This window comes from Chrysemys picta, chromosome 6 (genome assembly GCF_011386835.1).
Source record: "Chrysemys picta bellii isolate R12L10 chromosome 6, ASM1138683v2, whole genome shotgun sequence".
Classification (NCBI taxonomy): Eukaryota; Metazoa; Chordata; order Testudines; family Emydidae; genus Chrysemys; species Chrysemys picta.
The window spans coordinates 80,414,044-80,435,563 of record NC_088796.1 but is presented as its reverse complement, the minus strand read 5'-3'; the positions used below and the strand labels follow the sequence as shown (position 1 = coordinate 80,435,563).

At 44.0% G+C, this 21,520-nt stretch overlaps 1 protein-coding gene across 2 annotated transcripts in view; it reads right to left on the bottom strand.

Moving 5' to 3' along the window:
* Positions 1 to 3,221: 3,221 nt before the first annotated feature.
* Positions 3,222 to 21,520, bottom strand: part of SLC27A6 (solute carrier family 27 member 6) — a 65,379-nt gene continuing 47,080 nt past the window's right edge. For both annotated transcript variants that reach the window (XM_005303064.5, XM_024107948.3), the window contains exons 7-11: positions 18,907 to 18,997; positions 15,508 to 15,706; positions 14,611 to 14,708; positions 5,955 to 6,085; positions 3,222 to 4,234 (exon numbers count right to left, since the gene is read on the bottom strand). In XM_005303064.5, coding sequence (XP_005303121.2) covers positions 4,058 to 4,234; positions 5,955 to 6,085; positions 14,611 to 14,708; positions 15,508 to 15,706; positions 18,907 to 18,997 — 696 coding nt within the window. In that variant the 3' untranslated portion in view covers positions 3,222 to 4,057. The remainder of the gene's footprint in view (positions 4,235 to 5,954; positions 6,086 to 14,610; positions 14,709 to 15,507; positions 15,707 to 18,906; positions 18,998 to 21,520) is intronic.

Sequence of the window (21,520 nt, the reverse complement as noted above, 5' to 3'; positions counted from 1 at the left end):
AACACTTCAAGGTCGCTTCCAGCTCTATATTTCTATGATTCTATTATAAATTGTGGAATTTTGGGGGGTGAGGAAGAGGGGTTTGTTTTTGGTTTTGTTGGGGGATTGTGTGTGTGTGTGTGTGTGTGTGTGTGTGTGTGTGAGTGAGAAAGAGAGAGAGAGAAAGGTAGCCATTCGTGGGAAAAGGGGTGGTTTCGATTAATTTCCTGTTCACGTTTTTTTTGTAAATTGTCATAATGAGACTTTTTACACTTACAAAACCAAAAAGTTTTATCTTCTGGGCCAAAATGACTTTTTATTTAGAAATTTAATTTAATGTATAGTTAAAAATTCATATTTTTTTATTCCCCTCATGTTCAGTTCATTAAAATTTTTGAAATTTTGTTTTTTCTTCCTATGTTGGGATGGGAAAACTTTTCAAAATCTCAAATTTGTGCAGGTTAGGAAAACCATTTCCTACTCTGTTATATACTGTGTATGACCTTTTATTTCAGATGTGGACCTCACAGTGATGGTGCATGGCTTTGTATCTTCAAGGTTGGATTATCGTAACGTGTTCCACATGGTGACTTTTCTTGACCACTTCAGTACAATGCTCAGTAGCGCTAGATACCCCAAACATATTACACTATACTAGTTTCTTGATTGTTGCATATACCTGTTTTTAATATATTGTATAAATCTCTATCTGGCCTCAGTCCAGAGTACTTTATAGACAACCTCTCCTCCCCTATATCTTCATGATGATTGGAAACCTTGTGGAACAGCAATTTTGGTAGAAGGTCCTCAATTTTGAAGTTTTGCAGCTCTTGTGACCCTGTTATGAATTTTTTAAATCTTCAAGGATCAGTTCAAGGCCTGTTTATTTAGCTAGAATTTGTCTTGTGCATAGGTCCAACTGGGTACTACCTCTTGCTTAAAGGTAAAATTATGACCCATTTATTCACACTGGTGAGCAGTTATTCACACAAGTAGTCCCATTGGTTTCAGTGGGACTACTCACCTGAATAAATGCTCACCACTGTGAGTAAAAGGCCCTTTAATGCAAAAGTAGAATCTTGTACCCAACTCAAAAAATGGCCAGTTGTAGCCTCACGTATCCATCACCCACCAGTTGGAATGCAAACCTAAAACTATACAAAAACATCCTCATCACTAACAAATATGTTTACTTAGGTTGAGTACCTGCACTCAGAAAAATGTATTTTTCGTAACATCTGTCATCTGTTCATTTAATAGGACATGAAATGCTCCACTTTCAAAACTCAGATGTGTTCTGAATGTATGCTTCATGTAAACTATTGACTTAACTGATGTAAACATAAAAAATGTCAGCATAGTCAGAGTTTGCAACTGATTATAAACATCTCCTGCATCAGTGAAATTAATCAAAGGGTGTCTGATCTGGAAACCAATACAAATAGTTTGGCATCTTACTCTTCTATTATACACACAGTAATCTCATTAGCCTCTGTCACAAATGCATAAGTTCCATTATGAAATACAGCTGTATACGAAAAATGTATTATCTGGCCATATATCAAATGGAAAGCTTAGCTAAGCCATTTTTTTAACACTTTAAAAACAAACTTGTTTCCTTGAATACAGTAAACACTTAGAGTTGTGTTTGAAGGATCACTGACCTTTTAGAAAACTGTGGGTATCTGCACACAACAAGTCATTTTGACTTAACGAGCATAATTAATCAGAACTCTTTCAATATTAGAATTCAGATAATATGCATCAAGGCATTCAATCACCTATTTGCAAAATGTGCTTAAAATATTGTCTGAACTCAACACTGAATTAAAATTTTTTTTTCCTTTTGGCTTAGATAGAGTCACTAGGCTGAGCCTAGACAGCAGGTTTACACTAGAACGGCTTTCCCACTATAGCTATACTGAGACAGCTATATCAGCACCCCCACTCCTCAGTGGAGACATAGTTCATTGTGGCAAAATAACACAGTTCCTCAAACAAAATAAACTGGCAGAAGGATATTTTTGACAGTATAAAAGCATTTACACTAAAGCTCTTGCAGTTATAAAAATGTTGTAAAGAATCATGCCTCTAACCAATCTTATTATCCTGGTAAAAGTTTCTTGTGTAAACCTGGCCAGAGTAAGGGGGAGTACATAAATTGCACCATCCTAGGAGCAACTCAGGGTGATATAGCATCTCAGAGAGGCCTCTTGCTGTAGGGTAGGGTCAGAAGTACTTTGCGGTAGCCCTCTTTTCTTGTACCAAACCTGCTGTACCATAGCTATGCACAATTCCTGCCCATTTGTTTTGTTGGGGGCAAAAGGTAATATACCGTACCCAGAACATGCCCTCTCATGTCTGCCTGGAGTCACTCTCCAGGCAGTGTTAATTCAGTCACTCCTCTGCCTGACTGAGTAGCCAGAACCACAATCTAAACCTTTGTTGACCCAATAAGATCTTCTACATGGCAAATTGGTTCATGTAATGCATGACTTTTGCTGAAATTCTGTTGTTCTCTGGTGATCACAGCTAACAGACAGCCCCTTGAAGGCTGTTGCTAGCCAGCCTAAGTTAAAGCAGCCTTCTTTATGTCAAGAATAAATCAGCCCTGGAGCTGATTTGATCAGTTGCTGGAGCATGCAAGGTAGTGTACATTCAAATAGCTCAATGGTAGGACTTTCTTTCTTTTTTTTTTTTTTTTTTAAGGTCCAAATCAAATTTGCAATCTGAAAAAGGACTGCAAAAGGGCAAAGATTAAACTAATATTTAGTTAAAGGCCAATAGCAGTGAACATCCTGATCTCAAACAGTATTTGTACTGTATATTCTAGTATAAACATTAATAACACGAGACTTCTAAAGTCAATTTTTAAAAATAAAAGTAAAAGATGTAAATTGTAAGTAATACATTTTAGACTACTACTTTCAGGAGGTCTTTGTGCCGTCATCATACTGGATAAAGAGATGATGTGTCCAGTGCTGAATAGCAGCAACAGCATCACTATATTTTGAACAATGAGAGTAGAATACTTAATTTCTATAAAAGTCTGTAAATATCACATCTGATTGACAGACTAATTGGAGAAATTTGGCATAAGAGGATGGTTCAGGAGAGGAGGCAATCTAACCTAATATATTTTTTAAACCAGCCATCTGTCCTCTATGAGGAGCATAATGTAACCAATCCCAAAACAAAACTTTGTCATTAATCCCAAATCTGACTGACACAAATACAGCTTATTTTAACTTTTACATTTTATTTTACAACTCTTAAGAACAGTGTTTTAGCATGTATGTTTAGAATTTTAAAATACCTATAAATAATAATCCCAATCAATCATTAAGAAAACAAGGCACCTGCTGGTTAATTAAAACGAATCTTTTGAAGAGCTAATATTCTTGTTCATTGTGTTTCTCTCCCTACCTTTCTTCAGTTCCTTTTTAATTTTAACATTTTATAAATAATCATTAGGCTTTATGAAATTTACAGGGAAACTATTAACTACAGTAAAATAGATGTTCGTCTCAAGCAACAGTACTAACAGTATTATATTTTTCCAATATAATTTATTTCTGTGTATATTATTATTTTTCTGTAAATATCACTCATTCATGTCTAATATAGAAAATAGATTCAAGACATAGGGGAGGGATAGCTCAGTGGTTTGAGCATTGGCCTGCTAAACTCAGGGTTATGAGCTCAATCCTTGAGGGGGCCATTTAGGGATCTGGGGCAAAAATCTGTCTGGGGATTGGTCCTGCTTTGAGCAGGGGGTTGGACTAGATGACCTCCTGAGGTCCCTTCCAACCCTGATATTCTATGATTCTATACCCCAAATCACAAAGAAGACGTATTTTAAACATGTTTTATAAGTAATATAACTATTTGATGTTTCAGGAGGTAGAAAATGATTAGTGTTCAGAGACAGTGAAAAATGAAAAGTGTAGTAAAACTTCTGAATCCAAAAAGGTATGGCTGCAAAATATCAAGAATACAAACTACATAGAAATATTACTTAGTGCCTTTGTTGCTTCTTACAAAGTATTTAACAAATCTGTTAATAATTTAACACTAATTAAAGTTTCAGTTGCCCAGATAAGATCTTGTCATGAAGTTCTTTGGTTAATGGAACATAAGATTTTTTAGAACTGTATAAAAAATAAAGAGGATCAGTGATTGCAGATGGATTAAACCCTTCCCTCACCAACCGAAATTTTTGTTGTTTGAAAGTTCCTGTCATTTCCATTGTTTCCTAGGGGAGAAAGAAAGTTATTTAAGGTTAAGTGGAAATATTTAATGCTTTTTCTCTTGTCTACCTGGACACCTACCTACTTGACAAGTGTAAGTTTGGCTCACCCAGTGATGCCAAATTTGCAGCCCATCCCTTAAGTAACTGAGGCCCAATCAAGATTAGCGTGAAATTTCCTGCTTATGTTCCAAAACCACAGGGAGGAGAGCAGAAGTGTTTCTTGCTGACTGAGAACTCCATGGTGACAACAATTAACCCTCCCTCCTATTCAATCTGGGTCTTAGCCCTTTTATTGTTGCCCAGGCTGGGCCACATTTCAAGTTTCTTTGTCCCTCTATTAAATATTCTTCTACACACAAACATATATAAATTAGAGAGACATTCTCTTACTCCCTCCTTCTTCAGAGACTGAGCCACAGTACCCCCATGCTGGCATGGAACAAGAGTTTGAAACAAGGTGGAAGAATGTTGCAAACTGCATTTTGGACCTCGCAACTGTAGTATCAAATCAAAGGCTTTATAGGAGGGCCCACATTTGACTGAAATAGCTTCTTAACTACTCTGCGTTTGTGAACATTTATAAAGACAAAATTTAGGAAGATGTTCACAAAGTACAGACTGTCACAATCAAGAGCCTCTATTTATAATGTATATGCGCATCTCTGAATTCCCCAAATAAGTTCCCTTAGGTGTGTTACAAGTACCCAGAAACTGAAGATGGAAGAGCCATATTGGATCATCCAGTCCATCCACTTGCTATGCAGGATTGCTCTCTACTAAATACTTTGTAATGTTCTGCCTAGTCTAATTTTTAAAATCATTCCTTCCTGGTGTGGGGGAGGAAGAAGGGGGAGGGAAAGGGGGATGGTAGGCTAGTCAAATCTGTCTGTCAGGAAATTTTTTCCTCCCTATTTAGCCTAATTTGCTTTTCTCAGTTTCATCCCGCTACTCCCATTGATAACTCCCCATTTAGAACAATACATAATTCCTCTCTCCCCTTGCTATTAACACCCTTCAGAAATTTGTAGCATTACCTCTTGCACCTCTACCATTGCTTACACAAACAATACACAGTTTGCTCTTAACCTTTCCTCCAGCCTCCTGATAATGTTTATTATGTTCCTCTCAACTCCCTTCAATTTGTCAAAATCTCTCTGGTAATATGTGCTCAGAATTAAATACACTATTCCAGGTACAGGAGCATCAGAGCCACATAGAGAAGGTCCATTAACTCTGCTCCAATACATGATACTTGGCATTTTTGTGGCTATGTCACACTGCAAATGCATGTCTAGTTCGCTGTCCACTATCACCCCTTCTCTTTCAGCATTACTTCTTCCCAGCTCTCTCCCTCCCATTAACTATATAGATTTCAGGTTATTTTCCTCAGATTAATTAGGTACCATTTACTAATCTGAATATAATTTGTTATTCTCTGTCCATGTTTCTAATCTCTCTAAATCTCTTTGTATTATCTCTGTCCTCACAGCTGTACATGACTCCTCCCAGTTTAGCATAATGTGCAAATTCCATTACTATGCTGTGTAATTCCCCCTTTTAGATCATAAATGAAGATGGTAAACAGGACTGGTCATATCATCAATCTGTGCAATACACCATCAGATACCTTCCCTTCAACCCACCATATTGCCTTTTATGATCTTTGTCAGTGTTCTGTTCACACATGGATATTTAAGTGTACTGCACAATAAATGTAAATTACCTGGAGTCTTAAAAATAGTGGACAAGCATAACCTGGTAGATATGTCACAACTTGTTCATACATTTGTTCCAAATCTAATGATTTATTGGGCTTCAAAATAACAGAGACCATTCCCACTTTTCCTTCATGATCTGTGAAAAAAAGTTTAAAATTAGGAACATGCTACATAATTTGGAAATTTTCAGTTTTAGTGTAACCTGACTTTAAAAAACATATGTTCATTTTTTAATATGGAGATATACCTATCTCATAGAACTGGAGGGGACATTGAAATGTCATTGAGTCCAGTCCCCTGTCTTCACAGCAGGAGCAAGTATTGTCCCTGACAATACTTTACTGGAATAAATGTGGAATGACTACATTAGTCTTATGTACCAAAACCGTAAGTGAGTTATGTAGGCAGTCTCAAATTAATTCCTTATACTTCATCACCATATCATATATTCTGTCACAAATTTTATGGGGAAAATTATTATAAGAATGTCTAAGAATAACTGTCAAGTCTGGTGGAAAAGAAAAGTTATAACTAGACAGTTTAGGTTTCTAGAACTTTTTGGAATAGTTTTCTATTTAGGATGACTGCATTACTTATTAGTAGGGCTACGATTTAGTCATGGAATCCATGACTTCCAGTGACTTCCGTGATTTCAGTCCGCCGCCTGTGAGAGACATGGAGCTGCAGGGTACCTCCGCTGCCTCTGGCGGGCCCCCGAGCTCCTGGCTGCTGCCAGTGGTGGGGGAACCCCCAGCTCCTGGCTGCCACAGCCCCTGGAGCTGTGGGCAGCAAGGGTACCCTGCAGTTCCCTGCTGCCATGGGAGGCAGGGGCGCCCCACAGCTCCCAGCCACCACAGGCAGTGGGGAGACCCCCAGAGCTGCAGGCAGCAGGGGTACCCCACCCGCTGCAAGCGGCTCTTAGCCCCTGCACAGCTGCCCTGCTTCAGGCAGTGCTGGGACCCGGACATCCCCATTTTGTCCCAGATATTTGTAGTAAAAGTCAGGGATAGGTCATGGCTTCCGTGAATTTTTCTTTTTTGCCCGTGACCTGTCCGTGACTTACTAAAAATATCTGTGACAAAATCTTAGCCTTACTCACAGGTTATGCAAGCTATTCCAGATGAGTGCCTCTGCCACTCTGGAGTGAAGCAGCCATCCTAAAGTCATAACAATAAACCCTTTTATATCACCCTGCAATTATGTAGTTTCTTACTTTTAATACACAGAGGGTGGCTTCCATTAAAAAGTCAGTATTTGGCCAACAAATAGCACAATTTTTACCTAAATTTAAAAAAGGAATAATTGCAATATCTCACATGCCACGGTGGGGCAACTTTTGGCAATGTTGACTATACAATGGAGACCACTGTGGACACAGTAGTCCTGATTCTCAGTTATAGTAAGGCTCCTTTACCTTTCAGGGTGAAGAGGCTTTAAAGTGCAAGTAAATTAAACTTGCACCTACTTTCAAACCTCTTTATCCTCCCAGTGGGGTGTAAAGAGGCTTTAGCATGAATGGAAATCAGGCCCAGACTATTTTCGGCAAACTTTTATTTTTGTTTCTTATTATCGTACTGTTTTACATATTTCATTCATTTCTTTTTAGGTTCCCAGGGAAATTCTCCCTCAGAGCTAGTTTACTGGACTGCGTTAAAAGATTAAATCAAACTAGCTCAAATGCTTAGTTCAATGTGAATATATATATTTTTTAATGTAAGTGGTTAAAAGTTTTTTGCTTCCTTACTCTTTTGAAATGTTTCTATTTTTCCATACAAATGTTTGAGTTTCCCAGATGCCATATTAATGATGCTCAGAGGATTAATTCAAGTTATGCAGTAGTCCCAAATTCATGACAAAATAACCTTTATAACAATACATCGTGTTGTCTCTCTCACATTCCACATACATCAAAGTAAAGGATTAAATGGCTGATCCACAATCTTTTATCTGAGCTATTCTTAAGAGCTTTTTAGAGAGCTGAATATTAAATAGCCAAGTTAATTAAAAGTGATTGTATAACTTTTAAAGCAAAAAGGACAGTTACCTGTTCCGTAAATGGCGTTCTTTGAGATGTGTTGCTCCTGTCTATTCCACAGTAAGTGTGCATGCTCACCATGTGCACCGGTGCAGGAAGTTTTTTCCCTTAGCAGCATCCGTAGTGAGGGAGCACCACTGCGACCCCTGGAGTGGTGCCGACATATCGCACCATAAAGGGGGCTGCGTGCTCCCCCCACCCTCAGGTCCTTCTTGCCAGACAACTCCGACAGAGGGGAAGGAGGGTGGGATGTCGAATAGACAGGAGCAACACATCTTGAAGAACGCCAGTTACGGAACAAGTAACTGTCCTTTCTTCTTCGAGTGATTGCTCCTGTGTATTCCACAGTAGGGGACTCCAAGCTATACCTGACGGAGGTGGGTAGGAGTTCTAATGATAAAGGTTACGGGTTACCCGGGCGGAGCACCGACTTACCAAACCCGGCGTCATCCCTTGCTTGGGAGACGATCGCATAGTGCGATGCCAAAGTACGGACAGAGGACCATGTAGCAGCCCTACATATGTCCTGAATAGGGACATGAGCCACATAGGCCACAGACGAGGCCTGGGCTCTCGTCGAATGTGCCTTAACAACAGGAGGTGGGGGAAGCCCAGCCAGGTCATAACATGTGCGTACGCACAAGGTGATCCAGCGGGAAATCCACTGGGTGGAAACCGGTTGCCCTCTCATGCGCTTGCTGTAGCAATGAAAAGCTGAGGGGATGCCCGAAATGGTCTTGTTCGATCTAAGTAAAAGGCCAGCGCCCTACGTACATCTAGCATGTGTAGGCGACATTCCTCATTGGAGGAATGGGGCTTAGGACACAGGACTGGCAGGAAAATGTCCTGGTCCATATGAAAAGCCGAGACCACCTTCGGCAGGAAGGCCGGGTGTGGACAAAGCTGTACCTTCCCCTCATGGAAGACAGTGTACGGGGGTTCCAAGGTCAGCGCCCTAAGCTCCGAAACCCTGCGGGCTGAGGTGATAGCCACCAAAAACGCCACTTTCTCAGATAAGTGGGACCAGGAACAAGTGGCCAAGGGCTCAAAGGGAGGTCCCGTGAGGCGTGACAGAACCAGGTTCAAGTCCCAAGGGGGAACCGGAAGTCTAGCATAAGGGAACGCTCTGTCCAAACCCTTTAAAAACCTGGAAGTCATGTGGTGGGAGAACACTGACTGTCCCGCCACCGGAGGGTGGAAGGCCGAAATGGCCACCAGGTGCACACTGATCGAGAAGGGGGCTAGCCCTTGGGTCCTAAGGGACAGGAGGTAGTCCAGGACCAGCTGGAGCGGAGCGGACGCGCGGGAGGAACCTCTTTCCCTCACCCATGAGGACAACCAATACCACTTAGCCAGGTAGGTCCTCCGTGTGGACGGCTTCCTGCTTTCAAGCAGGACCCATCTAACAGCCTCGGTACACCTCCCCTCCTCCATATCTAGCCACGGAGCAGCCATGCCGTCAGGTGGAGCGGGGCCAGGTTGGGATGGAGGAGACGACCTCCCTCCTGGGAGAGGCGGTCCGGGCAGAGTGGCAGCCTGCGAGGGGAGGCCGCCAAGAGTTGTAGTAGGGTCCGGGACCAATGTTGACGGGCCCAATCCGGGGCTATCAGGATAATTCTCACCCTGTCTGACTTCACCTTCTGTAGGACCCTGCCTATGAGGGGGAAAGGTGGGAAGGCGTACATCAGGGGCCCCGACCAATCGAGCAGGAACGCGTCCGTCATGGCCCCATCGCCTTCTATCACCCTGGAGCAGAACCTGGGACACAGGCGGTTCTGGGCAGTGGCAAATAGGTCCACCTGGGGAGTGCCCCACTGAAGGAAAATCCATTCTGCCACCTCCCTGTGCAGGGACCATTCGTGTTGATGTGAGAACACCCTGCTCAGGTGATCTGCGAGCGTGTTGCTCTCGCTGGGTAGGTGGAATGCTCGGAGGAGGATGTTGTGGGCTATACAGAACTCCCACAGGAGTTGGGCTTCCTGGCATAAGGCCCTGGAGTGCGTGCCCCCTTGCCTGTTGATGTAATATATTGCAGTGGTGTTGTCCATGAGGACTCTGACCACCTTCCCTTGCAAGTGCTGGCGAAAGGCCAGGCACGCCAGGTGCACAGCCCTGAGTTCCCTGACATTTATGTGCAGGGTCAGTTCCTTGGGTGACCACATACCCTGGGTTCTGTCATTCCCCACGTGGGCTCCCCAGCTCAGGTCCGAGGCATCCGACACTAGATCTATTGAGGGAGAGGGGTCTCAGAAGGGGATACCCCAGAGCATGTTGCTCGGGAGGGACCGCCTTTGGAGGTCTGCAACCACCGTCAGTGGTACCGTGGCAACCTTGTCCAGGCCGTCCCTGGCTTGGGAATAGCGGGAGGCCAACCAGAGCTGGAGGGGCCTCATCCAGAGTCTGGCATGTCGCACCACTGTGGTGCATGCTGCCATGTGGCCGAGGATTCAAAGGCATATCCGAGCCGTGGTTACCGGGAAGGCCGTGACCGAGGCGACGAGGCCTCTGAGTGCCTCGAACCTGTCCCTTGGAAGGGAGGCCGTGGCCGCCTGGGAGTCCAGCAGTGCTCCTATGAATTCTATGCACTGGACTGGAACTAACGTGGATTTCTCCTCGTTTACCACTAGGCCCAGAGCGGAGGAGGTGCATAGCAAGAGGGATACTTGCTGCTGAACCTGGGACCAGGACTTGCCCTTGAGCAGCCAATCATCCAGGTAGGGAAAGACCTGCAGCCCTCTCCTCCTGAGGTGGGCCGCTACCACTGCCATACATTTGGTGAAAACCCTGGGGGCCGTCAAGAGGCCAAAGGGGAGGACCGTAAATTGGTAGTGGTCCTGACCCACTAGGAAATGGAGGAAGCACCTGTGACCTTCGAAAATGAGGACGTGGAAGTAGGCATCCTGAAGGTCCAGTGCTGCAAACCAATCCCCTGGGTCTAGGGGGGGAATGATAGAGGCTAGGGACACCATGCGGAATTTGCAGCATACCAAGAACTGGTTGAGCTTCCACAGATCGAGGATGGGCCGAAGCCCGCCCTTCGCCTTTCGGGCTGAGGAATACCTGGAATAGAATCCCTTGCCCCGGAATTCCCAAGGTACCCTCTCTATGGCTCCCAGGGAGAGTAGGCACTGTACCTCCTGACCCAGGAGTAGCGCATGTTCCGGGTTCTCCGCCGACTCCCTGGCCGGAGGGCAATTGGGAGGGGGCGAAACAAACTGCAACCTGTATCCCAGGGATACAGTGTTGAGGACCCAGTGGTCCGTAGTAATACAGGACCATTGCAAACGGAAGGCAGGTAAACGATTTGCAACCCTGAACTTTATTAACTGGGGGAGGGGAGGGTTAACCTGGCAACAGGCCTGGTGACCCCCCGCAAGCAGTCAAGAACGCTGCTTCCCTAGCTTCCTGGCCTTAGAGGGCCCCAGACGAGGGGCCGAGTGGGATTGGCGTTGTGACTGGCGCCTCTGCTCCCACTGCTTCTTAGGCGGGGGCTCATATCTACCCCGAGCCTGTGGAGCGGAGGTGTGAGGCTTGGGCTTGTCCTTGGCCGGCGGGACATACAGGCCCAGCATCTGCAGGGTAGTACGGGAGTCTTTCATCCCATGCAGACACGTATCTGTTTGATCTGCAAACGGGGCCCGACCATTGAACGGCAGGTCCTGCATGATCGACTGGGACTCAGACGATAGGCCAGAGAGCAAAAGCCAGGACGCCCTTCTCATGGAGATCGCCGTGGCCATCAAACGAGCGGCCGTGTCCGCCGCATCGGAGGCCGCCTGGAGCACTGCTTTAGCCGCCGCCGCACCCTCATCCACAAGGGCCCGGAACTCCTTCCTGTCCTTCTCGAGGAGGGAGGGCTCAAACTTGGCAAGGGACCCCCACAGGTTAAAATCATTTCTGCTCAAGAGTGCCTGGTGGTTGGCCACTCTGAGCTGAAAGCTTGCAGACGAATAAACTTTTCTCCCAAAGGAATCCAGCCTGCGAGCGTCTTTGTCCTTAGGGGTAGGAGCGGGTTGGCCATGCCTCTCTCGGTGGTTCACTGACTCCACCACTAGAGAGTTCGGAGTTGGGTGAGAGTATAAGTACTCGTGCCCCTTTGTGGGCACAAAATACTTCCGTTCAGCCTTTTTGGAGATCGGACAGAGAGATGCCGGGGTTTGCCAGAGGCCAGTAGTAATATTGGGCACCCCCTGATGGAGCGGGAGGGCCACACGCCCCGGCCTCGAGGAGGTCAGGACATTAAACAATGTGTCCGATGGCTCCTCCATCTCCTCAGCCTGGAGCTGGAGGTTTGATGCCACCCTCCTGAGTAGCTCCTGGTGTGTGGGGTCCCATGCGGAGCAGATAAAGCACACGACCACTGTGGTTGCAGGCTGAATCCGAATTCTGTTTATTGCAAGCTTTCTTTTATTAGTTTTTTCTCTACGTTACATAACACAATTAGGCTATAATAACACATCTACGGATTGGACAAGAAGGAGAATCATGTGTTTATCACATGTATAGCCCCACACCGATTGGTTCAACCGTTCCTTACATAAGGCCATGAGTTGTTTACCTCATCTTATATAATCCTAGACCACCAGGGGGCCTTACATAAGGCCATGATCATCTTATATAATCCTAGACCACCAGGGGGTCTTACATAAGGCCATGATCATCTTATATAATCCTAGACCACCAGGGGGCCTTACATAAGGCCATGATTTGTTTACCTGGCAAGTGTCCCATCGTGACCCTTACCTCCTCATGGAACTTTTCATTAGGTTGGTGTAGGGATGATACATCCCCACACTGGTGGGCCTTGAAATCCTCCTGAGAGATCGAAGGTGGTGGTGCCACGGAGTCATCCGGCGCCGAGGAGGTCAGTGCCGCGGTGTCGTCTGCACCTGGCTGTACCGCAAGCTCGACGTCCTGACCCGGCGCCTGAGTCGGTGCCAGAGGGTCAGTGCCCATTGCCTCATCGCAGTGCCAAGGTGGTGACGTCTGCTGGGCCTGGGACGCTCCCGCCACAGAGCGGGGTCCCGGTGGTGCCTGTGCCGGGGGCCACGGTTCCCACTGGCACCACTGTCCCTGCCAGGGAACGGCCTGGCCCTGGGACACGAGGTGGCCCAGAAGGGCCAGCTGGTCCTACGGCACCAAGCAGCTCAACGAGGGGCGGCTGCATGCCGAAGCCAAAGTCCAGGATGAGCAGACGGTGCTGTACGAACGGCTGGAGCGGTCCCGTACATGACGTCTCCAGCCCCTGGAGGAGGACAGGTAGGAGTTGGGGGTGCTGTCCCCGTAGTGCCTCCGGTGCCCAAGACAACGACGTCTCGGTGCCTGGGATTCCTGTGAAGAGCTCCGGGCGTAGCGCCTTCCACGGTGGGTGCCAGAGCGGGAATGGCGGTGCTGACGACGACGAGACCTGTCCCTGCGGTCAAGACTCGAAGAGGAGTGGCGCCATCTCTTAGTGCCTCCCCTACGGTCTCCTGGAGTGGAGGTGGAAAGCTCGCTCGCAGACAATCCTGCTCGCAGCATGGAGGCACACCGAGGTCCGCAGCTCAGCCCTTCAACTCGGGATGGCATCTCGACCTCGGAGACGTCCAGAGATGGTCGATGGGCACTGAGTGATGGCTTCCCACAGGATCGTGGGCCCAACTGGAGAGGCGCTCCCGGTACCGGAAGCGTCATGATGTCGCGCGCGGCCTGAGCTGCCTCCGGCGGCAAAGGCATTCTCACCTCTGGCGAGGCATGCGTGGACAGCACCGGACTACTCCGCTCTACCCGAGTCGGAGGTCTTGGTCCCAATGGGGATCGTGGACTGCCCAACGCGGGTCTAGCCTCACCCCGTTCTTTCTCCCGGTGCCGCTGAGTCTTCCCTTGCTTCTTAGAAGGGGAGCGGTGCCGCCTCGTCAACGGGGCCCTCGCTGCGCACCGACGACGTAATACCGGGCGTGGAATCAGGACGGCACACCTGGGGCACTTCACTGCGCACCGGGGGCGCTTCGCTGCGCACCGAGGACGACGTGCCCAGCGCGGGGTCGGCTTGACCCGCCGGTGCCGGGATCAACGCCGACTCCATTAGGAGAGCTCGGAGTCAGATCTCACGCTCCCTCTTTGTTCGGGGCTTGAAGGAGCGGCAAATTTTACACTTCTCACTAATGTGAGCCTCGCCCAGACAGTGAAGACACGGAGTATGTGGATCGCTTCTGGGCATAGAATTGCGACAAGAGTTGCACAACTTGAAACCTGAGCCACGGGGCATGTCCTGAGCCCAGCACGAACAGAGAAAAGTTCAACAAGTAACTTCAGGGAAAGCTGGATACCACTAAGGCTAGAAATGCTGCAGCAAAGCTGGAGCACAAGTTCCGACTACCTTCGCTGGCGGCAAGAAGGAACTGAGGGTGGGGGGAGCACGCAGCCCCATTTATGGTGTGATATGTTAGTGCCACTCCAGGGGTCGCAGCGGTGCTCCGCCACTATGGATGCTGCTAAGGGAAAAAACTTCCGGCACCGGTGCACATGGTGAGCACGCACACCTACTGTGGAATATGCAGGAGCAATCACTCGAAGAAGAACATAAGAGTTATGAGGAACAGCAGCATGACTTTAAGGAAAATCCTCTAGAGATAAAAGGTTCTTACCTGGCACAGAAACACCATATACATTGGCTTCCTGTATGAAGTCCAACATACCAATGACATCAGAAACTTCAGTGGTTGCAACATTCTCTCCTTTCCATCTAAATGGAGTGGGGAGTGGAGAACAAAACATGTACCCGCATGAAAACATATGGGCATATTGTACTCCTGATGGATGTTGTAAGCTCTTTGGGGGAAGGTAACATTATTCATAAATAATAATAATAATTAATAATTAGTCTTAATATTGTGCCTAGGAGCCCCAGTCATGGGCCTTGACTTCATTGTGTTTGTAGAGGACCTAGCACAATGGGGTCATGATCCAAGACTGGGACTCCTAGACACTATAATAATAATACAAATTAATAATAGTAATATTACCTTTAATAGGAATGACGAGTACATTGGACTAAATATACCCTACATTTGTTCTAGCATGTCCAGTTAGTGTGATGCTCTGATCACCATAACAGTAAGCTTTGTTAAAACAGCTGCATTTAAAAATAAATAAATAAATGAAAACAAGTAAATCCTATCCTAATCTGAAATAAATTATTTTCAAAATTTATATTCAGCTAAATCTACCAAATGTAGACATCTACTGTGTTTGATACATTTCTCCACTTCAGTGTGCCAAGTCTCCTTGCCCTGCAACAAAGACACCATTTGCTAGAATGCTCATGAGAAGGATCACGAGGGACTTTGAATGAAAACCTGCCACAAAATGAAGTTAGGTATGGTTGCATGCTGCTCACAAAATTAAACACTAGCACTGCTATATACTTCAAGAATGGATATGAACCAGAGACTCTTGGGAGAGAGGAGAGGAGGAGAATAGGTCAAGCAATATTATCCTATCACATGCACCAATGCTTTTTAACAAGGACATAGTGATAGTACCTGTAGGTATCCCCGATCCTGTCCCAAAAGTAAAGAAAATTCTCTTGGTCTTGAACCATCAGATCCCCTGTATTGAAATAAATGTCTCCCTTCTTAAACACCTCAGAGAGTAATTTCTTTTCTGTATGTTTCTTACTCCCAGCATAACCAAAGAAGGGATTCTTTGCATTCACTTTGGAAATCAGAAGACCAACCTCACCTACAGAGAAAAGTTAAGGTGAACAGTGATATAAGATATCACAGGATAGTTAATGTTAAAGTTTACATTAATGTTAATTGACTACATATCCTACACTTACAATATTAAGATACTATATACCCAATTCAACATGGTGGAATTGGTCTACGAGACCAACAAACAATAGTGTGTCTTATGCTTTACTGCCTTGCACCTTGTGTAGTCCTTTGCAGTTGTCCAAAGTATGTATAAACTGCTGCCAAATAGGAAAGATAGTGTTTTACATTACATAAGATTATAAGAATGGCCATACTAGATCAGAACAATGGTCCATCTAGCCCAGTATCCTTCCAACAGTGGCCAATGCCAGGTGCTTCAGAGGGAATGAACAGACAATCAGGTGATCCATCCCGTTGCCCATTCCCAGCTCTGGCAAACAGAGGCTAGGGACACTTCCAAGCATGATTTTGCACTCCTGTCCATCCTGGCTAATAGCCATTGATAGACCTATCCTCCATGGACTTATCTAGTTCTTTTTTTGAACCCGGTTATAGTTTTGGCCTTCACAACATCCTCTGGCGAAGAGTTCACACAACGCAGTCAACCTGTGGAAGAAATACTTCCTTTTGTTTGTTTTAACCTCCTGCCTGTTAATTTCATTTGGTGACCCCCTAGTTCTTGTGTTATGAGGAGAAGTAAATAACACTTCCTTATTTACTTTCTCCACACCAGTCATGATTTTATAGACTTCTGTCACATCCCCCTTAGTCATCTCTTTTCCAAGCTGAAAAGTCCCAGTCTTCTTTATCTCGCCACATACGGAAGCTTTTCCACATCCCTAATCATTTTTATTTCTCTGTACCTTTTCCAATTCTAATATATCTTTTTTGAGATGGGGTGACCAGATCTGCACACAGTATTCAAGATGTGGGCATATCATGGATTTATATAGAGGCAATATCATATTTTCTGTGTTATCATCAACCCCTTTCCTAATGATTCCCAATGTTCTATTTGCTTTTTTGACTGCTGCTGGACACTGAGTGGATGTTTTCAGAGAACTATCCACAATGACTCCAAGAACTCTTTCTTGAGTGATAACACTTAATTTAGACCCCAACATTTTAGATCTATAGTTGGGATTATGTTTTCTAATGTGCATTACTTTGCACTTATCAACATTTAATTTAATTTGCCATTTTGTTGCCCATTTGTAGATCCATTTGTGAGATCCATTTGTAACTCTTCACAGTCTGCTTTGGACTTAACTATTTTGAGTAGTTTTCTATCATCTCCAAATTTTGCCACCTGTTTACCCCTTTTTCCAGATCATTTATGAATATGTTGAAGAGCACTGGCACCAGTACAGCTTCCTAGGGGACACCACTATTTACCTCTGTCCATTCTGAAAACGGACCATTTATTCCTACCCTTTGTTTTGTATATTTTAACCAGTTACTGATCCAGGAGAGGACCTTCCCTCTTATCCCAAGTAACTGTTTACAGGATGAATACCACTACACAAGGTCCAAGGCAGTGGAGGATCCGGCTCTGCTCTTTTTTAGAGACATCACTTACCAAAGTGCACCCACCAAGAAAGATTAGACCTCACATATCTTAGTGAATTGTTTCAGAGTAGCAGCCATGTTAGTCTGTATCCGCGAAAAGACCAGGAGTACTTGTGGCACCTTAGAGACTAACAAATTTATTTGAGCATAAGCTTTCGTGGGCTACTGCCCTCTTCTTCGGATGTATTGTAATTGTAATTGTCAGCATTAGTTTCCTTTTAATACTCAAAATAAAGTACCCAAGATTTGAAAAAATGTATGTCTAAAGCTAGGTATTAAATCCATATTTATATAGCCTGATTTTGAAGAGTACTGAGCTCCCCAGCAGTTTTCACTGAAGCCAAAAAAGTAAAGTGGATTATATTTATACAGAATCAGTTTTCTTTCTTTGCTGGTTAACTTCTGAAAGTTAACCTAATCTATTTTCAGAAAATACCAGACAAGTTAGGAGAGGAGGAAATAAGTCTGCTTGTTGCACATAGAATGCATGGGTGGAATACTTGTATGGACTACTAGTTTGAAACAAAGTATACAGCGCATTCCTGGAATGGTTGCTTGTGTCCCTGAGCATTCTGGGGCTACCCCCCTACACAAGTTTTAATTGTAGGGTCTCACATTTATTAAAGCATTTTCTGAACAGTAAAACCAGAGGGTTACATTGTTCTAGCAAAGAAAATTACTCCAATAAAAAATATACACAAAAGGGATGGCAAGCATTACAAGGAGTTTAGGGCCAAATCCTGGAGAAAGCATAAAAAAGACTATATAACAGGGTTTTGCCCTGCTTTTCTTAGATTCATAAAGTTTAAGGCCAGAAGGGACTACTAAAGCATCTAGTCTAATCTCTTTTATATCATAGACCATTAATTTTACCCAGTTACCGCCATCTTGAGTCCTATAACTTTTGTTTGATTAATACATAACTTCCAGAAAGGCATTCTCCTTATACATGTATCAACTAGTCTCTCAATCTTTCTGATAAGCTAAACAGAATGAGCTCTTTTAGTCTTTCATAGTAAGGCATTTTTTCCAGCCCTCTAATTATTTTTGTACCCTCTCCAATTTTACAATATGCTTTTTAAAATACGGAAACCTGAACTGTATACAGTATCTGTCTCATCAATCACTTATACAGAGGTAAAATCATCTCCCTAATCCTACTCACCGCTCCCCTACTTATATAGCCAAGGATTGCATTAGCCGTTTTTGCCACAGCATTGCACTGAGAGATCACATGGAGTTGCTTGTCCACTGTGAATCCTAAAATCTTTTCAGAGCCACTACTTTCCAGGATACAGTTAGAACGTGTCAAAACTCAGAATTTCATTGTCTGGAAAATTATGACACTTTAAAAGGTTTTCATTCTGATAAATTTTGAAATTTCAAGCAGAAACGAAAGTCCATCTTTTCCCTATTTGTGCTTTTGTCCTTAGTTAGTCTACCATTAAACAGATTGTGCTTCTAAAGCCTCACATGCTTAAAAATGCGCCCCCTCAGGTCATTAAACCTACTGATTTTGTAGGCATATTGTTATAGGTTATTATTAGCGGATGTTGGCGCTTCATCACTTGTAACACAATAACAGTTCATTTTTTTAAAAAGCCCTGTAAGTTTTGCATAGGCTGGATGTATCCTGTTATAATGAATGCTTACCTTTCTTAACCTTCTCACACCAACCATGCCTATTTCTAATCGGTTCATCTTTTTTAAAATCATACTTGATTAAGTCAAAAGGGAAAAAAAGCTGAAAAGAGAAGAGAACAGATGGACCATCAGTTATTTATAAACACAGCGACATCTGGTGGCAGCAAAAGTAAGCAATAAAACAATTTTATGTACAGCATTCAAATCTTTTTTACCTAAATGTAGAATCCAGTTTTATGTAAATACAAAATGCACAAGATAAACTTATACTATTCACTGAAGAAAAGCAACATCTGAGTTTAATAACCCTGTAACAATAAAAAGCTCTCTAGAACACAAATATCACTTATTTTCATACAGCATCTTGTGGCAAAACTGTGGTCCCTATATACCATTGGAGCAGTGTACCAGAATCAGCACCAGGATGTCATAATAATAGAATCAGATCTGCAACGTTAGCTATAGTATTTGTAGTAGGCACCACTAACAAAAGCTACTCCTGGGACCAGATCCTTAGCTGGTGTAAATCAGTGTAGCTCCATTTATTTCACTGGAGTTAAGCCAATTTATTCCAGATGAGGATCTGGCCCACAGTTTTTAGCATTGCTTGCTAGTGAGAATGCTTGAAGTTGTAGATTGTGGAAGTATCGTCAAGAGCAGATTAAAATGTCAAAAAAGGACTGCAGATGAACCAAAAAGCAGCACTCCTTGGGACCCTAACAACTTTCACACTCACTCAGCACTACATTATGGCTCTTAGGAAAAGCCTCATTTTGGTAAAGCTGTACAGCTGCATTACCTGAACAAGAAGACTGGGAGCATTCTACTTCCCTAAACGTCAACAAGCAGGGGAGCATTCCCACTACTATACTTCTTTATGGACTGCAGCCTTCTCCCTGCTGGGCACCAGTCCTGCTCAGTGGGCTTCACGTCCTCCTTTTGGATACTATGCACTCCTGAGAGCATAGGGACAGAATTTTCTATACTCCCCTGATCACAGACATTGCTATTCTGACTGACCCTTATATGGGCTTCACACCAGAGTTGAAGCTAGGATGAAAGGCTTCTTGGACCCTTTTGCATAGGACTAGACAGAATCTGGCCCTGGCTGCAGGACTGGGCCCCATATTCTTCCCAACATTAAAAACCCAGGTACCTTTTTTCCCCACTAAGGACTCAGGACCTGATTCTCATTTACACTAAGGGCTTGTTTTCACATATTCTACAGCTGCACCAGTGCAACTGCACCACTGTAGCACTTTAGTAAAGATGCTCCTTTGCCGATGATTAATTCACCTTCCCAAAGGCTGTAGCTATGTCAGCAGGAGAAGCTCTCTCATCAATACAGCACTGTCTACACGGGGAGTTAGATTGGTATAGCTATGTCGCTCAGGGGTGTGGATTTTTCATATAGATCTGTTGTGTAGATTTTTCATATAGATCTGTTATACCTTTGCAAGTGGTATAAAGCGGTGTTCATGTAAAATGATAACTAGAACCAGAGTCTTTGTCACCATATGGGCAGGGTGCACTTCTTATCAGATATTCACTTATATTTCTGGGCATTCAGCTAGCCTGCTTCCTGACTCTTCTCATCTTCTTTCTCCTAAAGAAGTGCATCTTGTAAAAGTAGGACTAACAAAGGATTTCTGGAAATCTTTGCAGGAGAAGTATTGACAGGACCAGTGAGGGAGAAAACAATTGTAAATATATATTTTAATCACACTGCACTTTTTTTCGCCAGCAAGAAATACAACGTAATTAGGGAATCGGATTAGGAAGATGTCTCATGTAATGGATAAGATGCTAAAACATAAAATGCTCATTTACCTTCAATTAATTTGGCTGAATAGTATAATGATTTTATCATCTATTAACCTGATCACACCACTATTCATTATGTTGTCACTGAAGCCTGAATATTTATAGCAACCACTAATTACACTGCTCTACAGCCAAAATGCTTCTGAAATAAATGTAGTCAAAAACTTTACTAATTCTGCATCACTGAGAATGAAAATGATGCTTAAAATTGTTGATTGGCTCTAGTTTTCAAGATATGCTATTGGGTCAGTATATACGACCCTTGACTTGGGAATGGCGGAGGAGAAGTGAGTTATAAAGGGAAGGGATCTCAATTTAAACCAGAAATGACTAAAATACATCTTTGACTGGATCTATGAATAAATCTATGACTGGGTTTGGACAGTACTTGCTTTTTAGGCAAAACAATGAATGATGCAATCTGAAGCTTGTATTGCATCATACATTATAAGAATTGCATCATGTTATTCCTAGAAGTCATGGATGATGCAATCATAACGAAGCTTACATCACTCTGCTGAACAAATTGCCCTATATCAACTCTAGAAATCATACAGTGTCGTGCTCTCTTATTTGTCAGATTTTGATTTTGCAAAGGGACACATTTCTGTTTAGCCAAAGTGAGCAGAGATGCCTCGTACTTGTGTGAACAGTGCAGATAACTTCTGCTATGTTTGAGGTGAAGTGACGTTTGCATCACAAAAGCGCAGTATAACCACTATGGTTAAGAAAGCCTATCACTTTTATTTTGGCTGCAAAATTGGAGATCAGGACAAGAGGTGGGCCCCACACATATGCT